The 14,306-nt window shown below is 36.8% G+C and overlaps 1 protein-coding gene and 1 pseudogene across 1 annotated transcript; one reads left to right on the forward strand and one right to left on the reverse strand.

The window, feature by feature from the left end:
* The first annotated feature begins 3,940 nt into the window (after positions 1-3,940).
* On the forward strand, positions 3,941-9,348 carry LOC103938079 (zinc finger MYM-type protein 1-like). Its single transcript, XM_048569474.1, has 6 exons — positions 3,941-4,080; positions 4,384-4,448; positions 7,380-8,084; positions 8,145-8,474; positions 8,915-9,021; positions 9,133-9,348. Exons 1-6 carry the CDS (start codon positions 3,941-3,943, stop codon positions 9,346-9,348), a joined length of 1,563 nt encoding a protein of 520 aa, XP_048425431.1.
* Positions 9,349-13,070: 3,722 nt separating this feature from the next.
* On the reverse strand, positions 13,071-13,897 carry LOC103938078 (annotated as a pseudogene).
* Between the last annotated feature and the right edge of the window lie 409 nt (positions 13,898-14,306).

The following is a 14,306-nucleotide window of genomic DNA, read 5'->3' on the forward strand; positions in this document are numbered from 1 at the left end:
ATTCAATCGTCTATCTTGAAATTTGGAGCCGGGAAGGTTGAACTAATCTTGGACCGATTTAGGCTACTTGGAAGGCCATAGGAGCAGGCTGGGCCACAAGAGTAGGCTGGTTAGCAAGAACAGGCTGGGTCGTGGGATCAAGCTAGGCCACAAGAGTGGGCTACTCTGTGGGAGCAGGCTGGGCTATAGGAGTGGGTTGATCGGTGAGAACAGGCTCGGCCGTGAGAGCAGGCTTAACCACGAGAGTAGGCTACTCGGTGGGAGCAAGCTGGGCCACGAGAGTGGGCTACTCGACGTGTGGCGCACGTAGGTGCGAGGCTAGGGCTCGGCTTGGCAATGCATTGGGTTCGCATCAAGTTTTCGACGGCACGGACCAGCTCAGCTAGGGCTTGGGCCCTTAGAGGTTGAAGTGGCACGGCTCGGGCCGTGGTGGTTGCCACAGTGGTGCCTCAGGGGGTGTTACTCCACCCATCGTTATGTTGAGCCTTGAAGATTGTCGCAGTCCTAATCTTTGAATGTAGGAATTTTTGTTTATCGAGGTTTCTAAATCTCTTGCCATTTGTACTTTTTTTTTACGTTTTATTAAAGAATTTGTAGAAATAAAAATTCCAAGAATAAGAACATACAAAAAATCTACAAATAAGCAAAGAAACAAAAAACTTTAGATGCAAGAGTCTTTACAAGCGTGTGACTTAACTTTCAATGAAAACACCAATTTGTTGATGTAAATTTCTTCCTCCTTGCTCTTGGACAAAATTGTATCTACAAAACAAATAACACCTTAGGTCAAGGCCAAGAGCCTCACATGCCCACAATGAATGGTGAAGGCTTTGGCTGAAGAACCTCTGATGCCAAAGTTAGAATTTTTAGGGAAAGTGTTTGGAGAATTTAGAGAATTTAGCAAGAGAATTGGAATTGGGTTTTAGAGAGAATAAGGTAGTATTTATTAGGGTATGGCCAGCCCTTTTAGGAAGAGGAAGACCAGCCACTTGGTTGGTATTTTGGGTGAGGTTCATGATTTGTAGCTAATTAGGAATGATTGAATAATAAATCAATTAATTAGCTAATTAATATAATTAAAAATGAATGATTTGGGGTTACCTTGTGGAGAGGATTTGATGAGGATGGATGAAACAAGTTTAAAAATAAATACCTATTTGGGCATTTTTGACTTGATGGAGGGATGATTGTCCACTGCTCGCGAGTAAGAATTCTGGTGTGTCTCGAGGGTAATTTTGTCCTTTTACCCAAAAATCCACATGTCACCTCTTGATCATTTTTGGCTCCACAGTTGTCTTACGGTTAGTCCTTGATCATTGATTGTGTCAAAGGAACTCCATCAGAGGGTGTCTATGGCATAGTTAACGTTAAGCCACTTAACTATAGAGGTAGGTGAATGCACAACAAGAGATCTCTAACCTTCAAACCCTTGAGGAAGAATACTCTATAATCTGATTAAGAATCTCTAGCCAGAGTAGCCAGAGTATGAATGAGATTTAGGAAGCCATTCCAAATACATTTACGGTAATCATATAAGTAAGAGGATCACATTGGTTTATAAACATGAATAAACTATCAAACTAAACAATGTGGTCAAGTGTATTGTATTAGAGAAAGACCGTATTGCATTTGTAATCCCAAACTGAATAGGTTCTCTAACCTCTTCTGATTAGCTTGGGTAGCCATGACATACTGCTAGGTGTCACTCATAACTTGTGGAAGCTCTAAAGATGTATAATCACTAAAGGGAGAATTGAATGTAAGTTTCAATTCACAATCGATTAGTAAGACTTATAATCGCCCACTGCCTCGCTAAAAGGAACCTGATGGATCGCACACCATGTAAGATGAGTAAGGACAATTAAATAGTTTAATTATATATGGTAAGGATTAATCAAAAGTTAATTAATACAAAAATTAAAAAAATAAAATAAAATAAAATAACGGAAGGTTCATTTTAGGCTTTAAGTTGGTTTCGGGTTACTAGACTCAAAAGGGTTTTGGTCCACAAGGCACATAAGGTTTAAGTTGTATGACAACTAAAACAAAATGGGCAATTAACCCACTAACAATAAGGAGGCCGGCCTTGCTTAGAGAGGGAGTGGTTTTGGACTTACAACAAGTTTGCTAGTCCATTAAAGATAGGTATAAAAGTATATTTATAGCTTTTTCTTCTTTTAGGGGCTTCTTTGAGGAAAGATAAGAGAACACAAGCTCTCTCTTTCTCTCTAGGAGGCCGGCCACTTTGGGTGAAGATTGCTAGCATTTGCTTCATCCATAGTCACTCATGTTTTTCCTTCACCATCCTTGGTGTCGGAACTTAGAGGTCTCCAACTTTGGAGACTTTTGGAGAATCCATTCATCATTTCTTATCCAAGAAATCATGGAGCAAAAAAGCAAGGAATGAAGACCCTTTCTCTTGGGTGATTAGCCTTTGCTGATGCAAAGAGGATTCAACAAAGATATAAAATTTTCTCAACTATCATTGTGTTTTGAGTTGAGTCTTGGTTCACGACAACTACTAGACTTTGAATTTCATGCTTTAAGTTTTGTTTTAAAGTGCATAGAAACATGCTTCCGCCATCTAATCATTAAATGCATGTATTGTGTTGCTTAATGAACTTAGTTTTTCAAAAACTTTCCTTAAGCAGACCCCCCAGGTTCAAAAGATTCAACCCCTTTAAAAAGGGAGTGAAAATGAAATAAATGACAAATCTACAATTCATGATTCTGTACTTCCAGAAAAAGAAAATGTCGTTGATGAGACACATGGACCTGAAGAAACAGAAGCAAATGAAAGCAAAGAAATCTCTATGAATTATTCATGTAATAATGAATTGTGGGATCAAAATGAAATGATCGTCGAGGACATATTCTCATTTGTAGTAGCCACTAAGATCATATTAAGTGATGTATTGAACCTAGTTCTGTTAATGAATGAAAACAAAGACAAAATTAGCCCAAGTGGAAAGATGCAATCTAGACAAAAAAATTTAAGTGCACTGATATATTCCTACACAATCCAGGTAGAATTAAATTCCTTGAAAAACGATTTTTTTTTTGGACTAGTAGTTCAAACCCCACTTGTCGTGAATCCTGTAGGTTACAAATGGGTTTTCACAAGAAAGCACAATAGAAAAACAAGATTGCAAGATATAAAGCACGACTCGTCGCACAAGGTTTTTTTCAAAGGCCTGAAATTGATTATGAGGAGACATACTATCATGTAAAGGAGAGTAGATACTAACATCTATATGAAAGTCCCATAAGGATTTAAGTTGCCTAAAACGACTAACAAACCACGAGGTATGCTCTCAATCAAATGAAGGCAATCATTATATGGGTTGAAACAATTTGGACGAATGTGGTATAATAGTTTTAGTGAGTATTTAATCAAGGAAGCATATACCAACAATGTCATTTGTCCTTGTGTGTTTATTAAGAAATCAAACTCTAGATTTGCTATAATTGTAGTATATGTCAATGGCATGAACTTAGTTGGAACTCCTGATAGCTTAACAAAACTGTTAAATATTTGAAAAGCGAATTTAATATGAAAGACCTTGGGAAAGCAAAATATTGTCTCGGCCTGCAAATCAAGTATTATTCTAATGGAATTTTGGTCCATCAATCAGCTTATATTGAAAATGTCCTAAAGCGATTTGGTATAGATAAAGCTTATCCACTCTACACGTCAATGGTCATTCGATCTCTTGACATCAAGAAAGATCCGTTTCATCCAAAAGAAGATGATGAAAATGTCTTTGGTCTAGAAGTACCCTATATGAGTGCAATAGGTGTTTTATTGTATTTAGCACAATGTACTAGACCAGATATAGCTTTTTTAGTCAACTTGTCAGCAATATATTATTCTGCTCCAACAGTTCGACATTGGAAATGAGTCAAAGATATTTTACGATAACTTCGTAGGATAATAGACATGGGCCTTCTCTACTCTGAGAAACCCATAAATGACCAGAACCTTCTTGGATATGTCGGTGTTGGTTTTCTCATTGATCCACATAAAACCCACTCACAAACTGGATATGAGTTCATTTATGGAAATACAGCAATCTCATGGTGCTCAATGAATCAAACATTTGTTGCTACATCTTCCAATGACTCTTCAATACTTATTCTTCATGAAGCCAGTCATGAATGTTTTTGGTTAAGATCAATGATCCATCATATTTGGAACTCATGTGGTCTATTGTCAAAGACAGACACTTCAACTATCATTCATGAAAATAATGTAGCATGTATTGTTCAAGTTGAGGAATGAATCTTCAAAGGTGATAAGACTAAACACATCCCTGATTATTTTCAGCACACATGAGCTTCAAAAAGTTAAAGTTATTTTGAAGTTAAACAAATCTGTTCCAGTGACAAGTTGGTGGACCTGTTCACCATATCTCTACTGAAGTGTACATTTCAGAAGCTGGTGCATGGTATCGGATTACATCGACTTATTAATCAATCAGATTGGAGATTGCGGAGTCAGGGGGAGATACACATCAGAGGGAGCATCCATGATACATACATGTTGGACTCTTTTTTCTTCGACTAAGATTTTTCCCACTAGGTTTTTCCTATCAAAGTTTTAACAAGGCAACATAAGCATACTTAACACTATATTAATAATCCAAACAAAGTTATACTCTTTTTCCTTCGCTACGATTTTTTTCCACTGAGTTTTTCCTAGCAAGGTTTTCGTGAGGCAATTGATGTTGATATATGGGCATCCAAGGGGGAGTGCTGTGAAATATAGTGTGAATGCCATATATATGATTGTATGAGGAAGCAGACCAAAATGGACTTTGGTGACAACCATTGAAAGATTTAGGTGAAAAAGTCTTAAGGGAACGAAAAATTTTCTTCATACATGTAAGGTGTTGTCGAATCAAAACCTCTATATATAGAGGTATGTTTGTATCCTCAATACAACAAAACGAGATGAAAAGGGAAAGTAATAATATCAATCTCCCACCCCTTTCCTTACCTGCATTCTTTTGTGTGATACACTTACGAAAATAAATAGTGTGATACATTGCATCCTTCTACTTCGATCTCTAGCAAAGGTTATCTCTCTCACTTTTGTCTATTTATAACATCAGAATGTATATCTCTTTGTTTTTATTTTTATAGCACTCGTCACGTAACATAATTACAATAATGTATGTTTCTAATTGTAACGCGTTTCTTGTCTTACGTAACAAAAAAAAAAAATACTAGTTACTAGTTAGTGTGGCATCCCAAGTTCCCAATAGGCAACCAGATCCATCTTACAATGTCCTACACATAACATCAATGCTCCAATACATTTGGCAATTTGACAACTCGAATAGACTGTTTTAAATGAGTGTTATATTATGCTCATCTCAGTCTTATTTTTTCACTTAAATAATATTTTTATCCATCATAAAATGTTTAAAAAATCAAATACAAACACCCAGAAATAGGCCAATTCAATCCAAAGCAACCACAACTAAGCATCACATATAACAGTGACAGCTCATTTTCTCTTTGTCGTTGGGGAACTTACCTTCCTTTCTTTTTCTTCTCCTTTTTCTGTTCCTCCATATCACTTGGAGAAAAGAAGAGAGAGAATTTCCTTAATACATCTAGATTTAAGGTTCATATTCAGATTTATTCTTGAATTCCAATTCAAAATTAAAGGTTGACAAGATGGAGAAAAGAAGAGAGAGAATTTCCTTAACACATCTGGATTTAAGATTCATATCCATATTTTTTTCCTGAATTCCAATTCAAAATTAAAGGTTGAAAAGATGGAGAAAAAGAAGAGAAAGAATTTGGGATGAGTAGGGTGGACGGAAGAGATAGAAGATAGAAGAGGACAAAAGAGTTAGAAGGGGGTAAGGGATCAAGAGAAATAGCAAGGTTGTTGTTGGGTTGCTTGAATCGTTGCTAATTTTAAGTTTTTTTATTTTTTTTTCTATTTCTTTTTTTCTTTGACTACAAAGAATACATACGAGGATCGATTTCTTAACAAGATTTTGAAGTCTTCTTATATAATTACATTTGGTATAAAATTTTCAATAAAATAATGTGTGAAAAAATAAGACTATGGGGTGAAAATATGAAAAATCTTTTTATTTATTTTTTTTAATACCATCACTTTTTAAAATAAAAGATTAAACATTTTACATTCTCAAAGTTTGAGGTGATCTCCAAAAATGGGCAAGTAAGTTTTAATTTTCTCGCATTGCTACCTAATTTGAAATTGTATCAACTTACACTTTTTATCTAATGAATTATTTGAATCTTCATTCAATTGATGGCATGATGAGCAGTAGCAGATCTATAGAGGGACCTGGGGGGTCCCAGGACTCCTCAACAACCCTAAATTGCTGCTAGAAATTTTCTAGGGACCCCTCGTACTTGAACACAAGGTATGTGCAATGCAAGTTGCAGGTTGCAACGGCACCTTCTTATTGGAGAAGACAATCACGCGCAGAGAAGAAGGAAAATCCCCTTTTAACAATTGGCCCAAAACGATAGTGTTTTGGCCAATTGTTTAAAAAAAAAATTAAAACAATGGGCAAAACACTGTCATTTGTCCATTGTTTTTAATCCCAACCCCAACCCCACATCTTTCCCCACTGTCCCACCCTTCCCCACTCTTATGCTTCCCCAATGCCCAGGTTTAACATATTCACCGAAATTCCAATCCCCAACTCCCCAGATTTCAAAACCCTAAAATTCTAAATCCCACCCAATCCCGTATTATAATTTTATTACTCCAATATCATACCTCCACTTGTTCCAAATCTCTGGGCCACCACTATTTTGTTCACAATTCAAGTAAGTTTTTTGGTATTCTAACATAATCTCAATTAAATTATATTAGATACTGATGGAGATTTGGTCTATTATTGATATGATTGTTCATATGTTTTATGTTTATACTCATTTGATCATTAGAATTTAGATGAAATTTTTGTTTATTGGTTAATTGGTATATGTTTTGCGTTTTTTGTTATATGTGTAGTTTAGAAATAAGAAATATGGAAAGATTTTTCAAGGCAAAGCCAATAGGACCATTTATTTGTTAGGGTAGTTCGAGCTCAAGACAAAATGAGTGTGACATTGATTTTAATAATCTTGAGAGAGACCCGGGATTAAGAATTCGAATGAAGGACTATCCTCCTAATATTCAAGATGAGGTCCGAAGAGCATATTTGCAAATGGGACCTTGTAGGCCTACAAAGCATGAGTTCCCATACACTTTGCATGCAAAGAAAAAGCGACGATTTGTTGTTTGTGGTTTGAAGAATATGATTGGTTGGAATATAGTATATCTAAAGATGAGGTATTTTGTCTTCATTGCTATCTCTTTATAATCAACTTTTCACAATTAGGAAGTGATGCCTTCACTGGAGTAGGCTTTAAGAAATGGAAGAATGCAAGAGAATGTTTTGACAAACATGTTGGTCCTATTGGTAATGTCCACAATAAAGCTAGAGAAGCGGCTAGTTATCTAATGAACCAAAAGACACATCTTGAAGCAGTTGTGATCAAACAATCAGAAGAAAAGTGTATGAAATATCATCGTTGCATGAATGCATCAATAGATTGCACTAAGTTCTTGTTGCGACAAGGTCTTCCTTTTCGTGGCCACTATGAAAGTGACACTTTAAATAATAGGGGGAATTATTTAGAGCTCTTGCAATTCCTTGCGGATCATGATGAGAAAATAAAGGAAGTTGTGCTAGAAAATGTTCCGGGAAATCTCAAGCTAATAGCTTCTTCAATTCAAAAAGATATTGTCAATTCATGTGCCTATGAAACCATTAAGGCTATTATGAAGGAAGTGAAAGAGAGTAAATGCTTTTCTATAATTGTAGATGAATCACGTGATGTCTCAACAAAGGAGCAAATGGCAATGGTTTTGCGTTATGTGGACAACAAAGGTCAAGTAATTGAAAGGTTCATGGGAGTCCAACATGTTATTGAAACAACTTCAAGTAAACTAAAGGAGTTTATTGATGAGTTCTTGAAACTACATGATTTGAGCTACTCCAACCTACGAGGTCAAGGTTATGATGGCGCGAGTAATATGAGAGGTGAGTTCAATGGCCTTAAAATAAAATTTGTTCATTGTTTTGCTCATCAACTATAATTAGCTCTTGTAGCTGTAGCAAAGAAAAACTTCGATGTTGCCACTTTTTTCACATTAACTAATAGTTTGGTGAATGTTGTTGGATGTTCATGTAAGCGTTATGATGCACTTAGAGAGAAACAACAAGAAAATCTCATGAAAGCTATTGAAAATGAGTGTCTTGAAATGGGGCAAGGATTAAATCAAGAAACTAGTCTCAAACGTGCTGGGGATACACAATGGAATTCACATTATGGTGCTTTGATTAGTTTGATTATAATGTTCTCATCTATGGTGGATGTGCTTGACATGATTGTTGAAGATGCTACAATGATAGTGTTGGTGAAGCAAAAAGGTTATTAAAAGATATACAATCTTTTGAGTTTGTGTTCCTTCTCTTTTTGATGAAATCCATATTGGGAGTTACTAATGATTTGTCACAAGCATAGCAAAAGAAAGATCAAGAGATTGTGAATGCAATGGCTTTAGTCAAGACATGTAAAGAACAACTACGTTGCATGAGGAATGATAAAAAAATTGATCTTTTGGTTGATAAAATATCATCTTTTTGTATCAAACATGAAATTGAGGTACCTAATATGGATGATTCATATGTCATTCAAGGGAAGTCATTACGTAAGGTTCCAAAAACGACCAATCATCATCATTATAAAGTGGAACTCTTTTTTGAGGTCATTGATTTCCAACTTACAGAATTAGATGATCGTTTCGCTGAAGGTAACACCAAATTGCTTATTTTCTTGGCATGTTTAAGTCCGAATGATTCATTTGTAGCTTTTGTTAAAGAAAAGCTTGTCCACCTTGCTCAGTTGTATCCTAAAGAATTCATGGATCGAGATAGATCAGCACTTCAAGATCAACCTGATATTTATATTCATTTTGTGTGTTATGATAATGATTTTTCTCAATTGCGGAAGATTAATGACGTTGCAAAGAAAATGGTGGAGAAAGGGTTGCATTAAACATTTGCGTACGTATATTTGCTTGTTCAGTTGGCTTTGGTTTTACTGGTTGCAACTGCTTCAGTGGATAGGGCGTTTTCCGATATGAATATCATTAAGGGTCAACTTCGCAACAAAATGGAGAATCAATGGTTGAGTGACAGCTTAGTTGTTTACATTAAGAAAAATGTTTTTTCATGTATTGGTAATGAAGCTATCATAGAACATTTTCAGACTATGAAACCTTGTCGTGGACGCTTGAATTAGGATTTTATAGCTTGTAATATTGTTTTGCGTATGATTTTTGAATGAAATGTATTATATTTAACTTTTCAATGTTATTTTTGTCTATAAATTTTTTGACCTTTATTAATGGGATCCCCCGAGTTTAAAATCCTAGATCCGCCACTATGATGAGCATAAAATCTGTAACTGGGTTGACCTGTAAGCCACTTTTGCGTCGCATAGCCTAAATAACTCATCAATTTAATAGATAATTAGACGCTTAAATATACAAAATGTGCAAATTAACGCAATATCAATATTTTAGAAGGCAATGTGAAAAAAATTAGAACATCCTGGCCAATCACCTCAACCCTCGTATATATGACGGGATAAAATTAAAAATCCGACAGCATAATGTGAATTATGAGTGCACATGAAAGGAAATTTCTACCATGCTTATGTTGGAATGACATTTTAATTGTTAGATCTTCGATTAAAACACGTAAAAATCAAAGATATAATGATTAAAAGAACTATAATATTTTGTATTCTGAAATACTATAAAAATTTTGCATGAAATTGGTGCGCAAACATATATGATTGCCACCTCTTTTTTTTTTTTTTTTTTTTTTTTTTTTTTTTTTTTTTCTTTTTGGGTTGTATATAACTTCAGTCTTTCAACGTTGAAGCAAGTGGTCATGACTCACGGGAAATTGGGCTGTGCATGGTAGAGAAGAAACGTTAACAAGTAAAACCATAAAATGGCCATAAACCCTAATATAAAACCAACAATGCTCATTGATTTGAGAGAGTCGGGAAGACATTTATCGTACGCACTTTATCCTTATTCTGCAAAGAGACTATTTTCACGACTCGAATTCATAATATTTCAGTCACAAAAAAACAACCTTTCTATTGCGCCAAAATTCACCCTTACCATAAATCTTAATATGAAAAGTAAAAAATAAAAATAAAAATAAACTGCAAATCTACCATTGTCTTGTTGGCAGTGCCGATCTAGAGATTTTTGAGGCCCGGGGCGATACCAAAAAATGTGCCCTCACTCTATATAAAAAAATTCATTGTTTTCACACAAAAGACATCAATAAAATTATATTTAGAAAATCACTTCAAACTCAATAAGTTAGAAACACGGAAAAACTAATTTATTTTGTATCGTGAGAAGGAAACAAAAACACTACGGTTTAAAGTAGATAGATATGAGTTTTGTTTTCCATCTGAACTTTTAAAGTGTTTTTGTATAAATCATGAGGTGGTTTTTCTTATTTACTAACCTTGTCAATATGGGATTAAAAAATAATGATGTTTGTGAGTCTTTAATTGATATGCATAAGTAATAAATGGGTACTAAATTAAACTTTTTGATGACACGTCATATGATTTGCAATTTGGTCAACGCATTACTCTTTGTTGAAGATTGGACTTGAATTGAAACAAATGTTTAAAAATAACAACCCACATAGCTTGTGACAGCCCGTCCCGGAAATTTTAAAAACGTACGCGTGAAAAGACGATTTTGCCCCTAGCGTGATTTTCGTTGTGTGGTTGTTCTTTTTGGTTTGGTGTGGCTGGTTTTGGGCCACACACATTCCCCCACACACTCACCCTCACCATTTCCTGTTCCCTCACCCCTGTCCCGTGCCATTTCCCTTCCCATTCTCCCTATAACGTACGGACACACACACAAACCACCCAAATCGTCATAGATCGAAGTAACAAAGTACCTATCCATGCTCGTGAGGCTTATAGGAGTCCAACCATACCCATTTCAGGTAAGGTTACCTTCGTTTTCACGTCGAACTCGTGATGTCCGATTTGAGGTACTGTTCATGCACACGTGATTTCTCATGTTTTAGGGAATTCCAAGCTTGTAGGAAGCTTGGTGAGGTCCCTAGGAGGCTCGGGGTGGTTCGTTTGAAGGTTTTGGACGTCGGGATAGTGAGTTTCGAGGTTGGCCGGAATTGGAGGAGTTTTCCAGGTGAGATTTCATGGGTTTTAGCACTTGAAAGTGGTATGATTTTGTTCCTCGTGTTGTAAGCTTCAATTTGGTACCAATTTTGTGAAATTTGGTTGAAAAACGAAGAAGATATCGCAATTTGAAATTTTCCCGATTTTTTGGCACCGGCGACGGTGCCGAAGGCTCGCCGGAGAAGACGACGGAATATTTCGTCAAATCTGACGGAATATTCCTGATGCCGTTGACGGTTACCGTTAGGGATAACAGAATATTCCTAACGGCGTCAACTGACGCCGTCAGCGTGCCAGGCACGTGCCTGCGCGTGGCCGGCGCGTGGGGGCGCGTGCGGCGGTGGAAAATTTTTCTAAAAATATGGGGGTGTTCCTAAGGTTGAGTAGATCACGTTGGTGTATTCATACACCCCATTTGAGCAATGTATGATAAGTTATTTCTAAAGTTTGGTTATGTGCTTTAAAATTAACGTTTTTATAGTTGTTTCGCATATAGGTGAGACGTATCTCGAGGACGAGCGTGGTCACTCGAGGCAGGGGGTTACGACCCTTCTACTAACCAGTGAGTGGGCTTTTGGTTTTCCGTATATACCTATATACTTATACGTTTCCCAGAAAATGAATTAAAATATTTTTACATTATTATGCCATGTTTATTGTTTGCCATTTGTTTATGCATTATTGGTTATATATATATATATATATATATATATATACATGTGTATTGGTGCTGTGGACGCACAGGTAAGTGCCAGGTGAGTATAATTTATATTTACGTTCAGTAGTGATTCTAGAGACTTAGAGAGCTCGTAACCTGCACCCCGGTGTTAGTGCTCCCGCCCAGAGTAAGGCACAGTCCTTCACGTGATGTTCACCTCCCGCACCACACGCTCATCTTCGATCCAAGTTAGGTGCACAGGCTTGTCGTACAGACCACTTTAGGTGGTTCCGACTCGTAGGTGACCCGCGACTATTCGCCCAGCCTTCACGTGATCGTAGCACTAGAGCGTACTTATATTACACCCAGGCCTGTCGTACAGACCACTTTAGGTGGTTCCGACTCATGTGCAGGTATAGTTAGTGAGATGGAGATTCGAGCTCTAGATTCAGCCGTACAGGTCACGTTAGGTGACTCCGGCTAACAGTTACATAGTATTGATCTGATGTTTCCTGAGCATTGGCATATTACTTCGAGACATATTGCATGGCACGTTTTTCGAGCATGACTTATATATATATATATATACTATTTTCTGGGAAGTATACAGGTTTTACGGCGAGGGGTTAGAACTTATTTATTAAATTGGTTTTCGAAAAGCTTTATTTTTGCCCACTCACGCTTTTATTTTGCGCCCCTCCAGGTTCTAGTTGGCTAGCATGTTTGGTGGCTTGCCTGAGGATTTTCCCGACATATCTAACAGACCACCACTAGCGTAGGACCACCTTCGGGTGTGCTTTTGTGTCGTCATTCCCCTTTGGACTGCATTAGGCTTTATGCTCTGAACTTAGTGTCGCACTTACGCTTGCACTTGTTTTTATTACTTGGTGTAAAGCTAGTTTTTATTTATTCGTACCATTTATATTACTATATTATTAGCTTCCGCACTGTGCACATGGTTACATCACTTTCACGTGACGGCCAGCATGCCCTGATCTCGATCGGGGTGTGTCATAGCTACTAGTTACTAATTAAAAATAAGGCCAAATCGGATAAATGATCCCTGTGATCATAAGGTATTCAGAAAATAGCCCCTGTGTTAAAAAAAAACTCAGATTTAAACCCCTATGGTGTACTCCGTTAGCAAATTTAGTCCAAAAGTGATTTTTCTGTTATCAAAGTATGAATTTAGGGTCACTGAATTCATCCACCACCCGAGAGTCGATAGCACCAAAAGCTCCATTCCGAAAATGTACTTTGTTTCCTCCACCTAATCACAATCACGAGAAATCCAAAAAACACAACAGTCCAGCAATTTCACAAACACTCAAATTACAAATGTAAATTTACACGTACTTGCAAATCTAAAAGGAGGAGACGTAGGCGACGGTGGCGAGCTGACTCATCCATGACTTGCCCATCTGAAATGGCCTGCTGGCAATGAACCTATCAAAGTAGTTCACAGCCGGAATGGGGGTCAAAGAAGAGAAGCCATAGTGTGCCTTTACACACAAAATCCACTCAACCACCTCATTCTGAGCCGTCATCAAAGACCCATTTGAGATTTCTCCATTGAAACACACATGGGTTTGTTCCTCTTTGGAGATTAGAGAGGAAAGTTCATCATTTTCCCATAACATATCACTTTCCAGGAAAATCAAAGGGAAAGATGATTGCTTTTTTGAAAACCCATCACAGTTCTCGCTCTCCTCTTCACTTCCATTGTTTTCCAAATCTTCCTCAAATCCTTCTTCGCAAAATAATAAAGGATCGAACGCCATTGGAGGGTTTTGGAGTTCTTGGGGTTCTTCTTGCAGAGTCATCTTCTTCGGAGAAGAAGAGAAGAAAAACTTTGGTCATTACACAAAAAGAACAAGGGAGAGAGAAAGGGTCGAGCTCATGCCCATATCCATCTCTGAGTCTGTTCCTTTCTCTCTCTTTACATTTTTAGGAGAGAGAGCGCCTAAAAAATCACCTTTAATACATAGTTAACGGAAAAATCACTTTTGGATTAAATTTGCTAACGGAGTACACCACAAGGGTTTAAATCCGAGTTTTTTTAGCACATGGGCTATCTTCCGAATACCTTATGACCACAGGGATCGTTTATCCGATTTGCCGTAAAAATAAATTAACAACCAAACAAAAATTCGTAAAATGCACTTAGCATTTCAAACTTACAACATGGTGTTTTGAACTCAAGACCTTCTCATTAATTTCAAACAACAAAATCACCAGTTCTAGTTAAATTTCTTTGTCCTTAAACCAAATTTTGTAAATTTATACTCTTATGCAAACATATATAAATATATTACCCTAATAATTTTGGTGCCCCAAATTATTTTGGGCCCCG

Source organism: the organism of the source record quoted next, unplaced genomic scaffold (genome assembly GCF_019419815.1).
Source record: "Pyrus x bretschneideri cultivar Hongxiangsu unplaced genomic scaffold, Pyrus_bretschneideri_v1 Contig100, whole genome shotgun sequence".
NCBI lineage: Eukaryota > Viridiplantae > Streptophyta > Magnoliopsida > Rosales > Rosaceae > Pyrus > Pyrus x bretschneideri.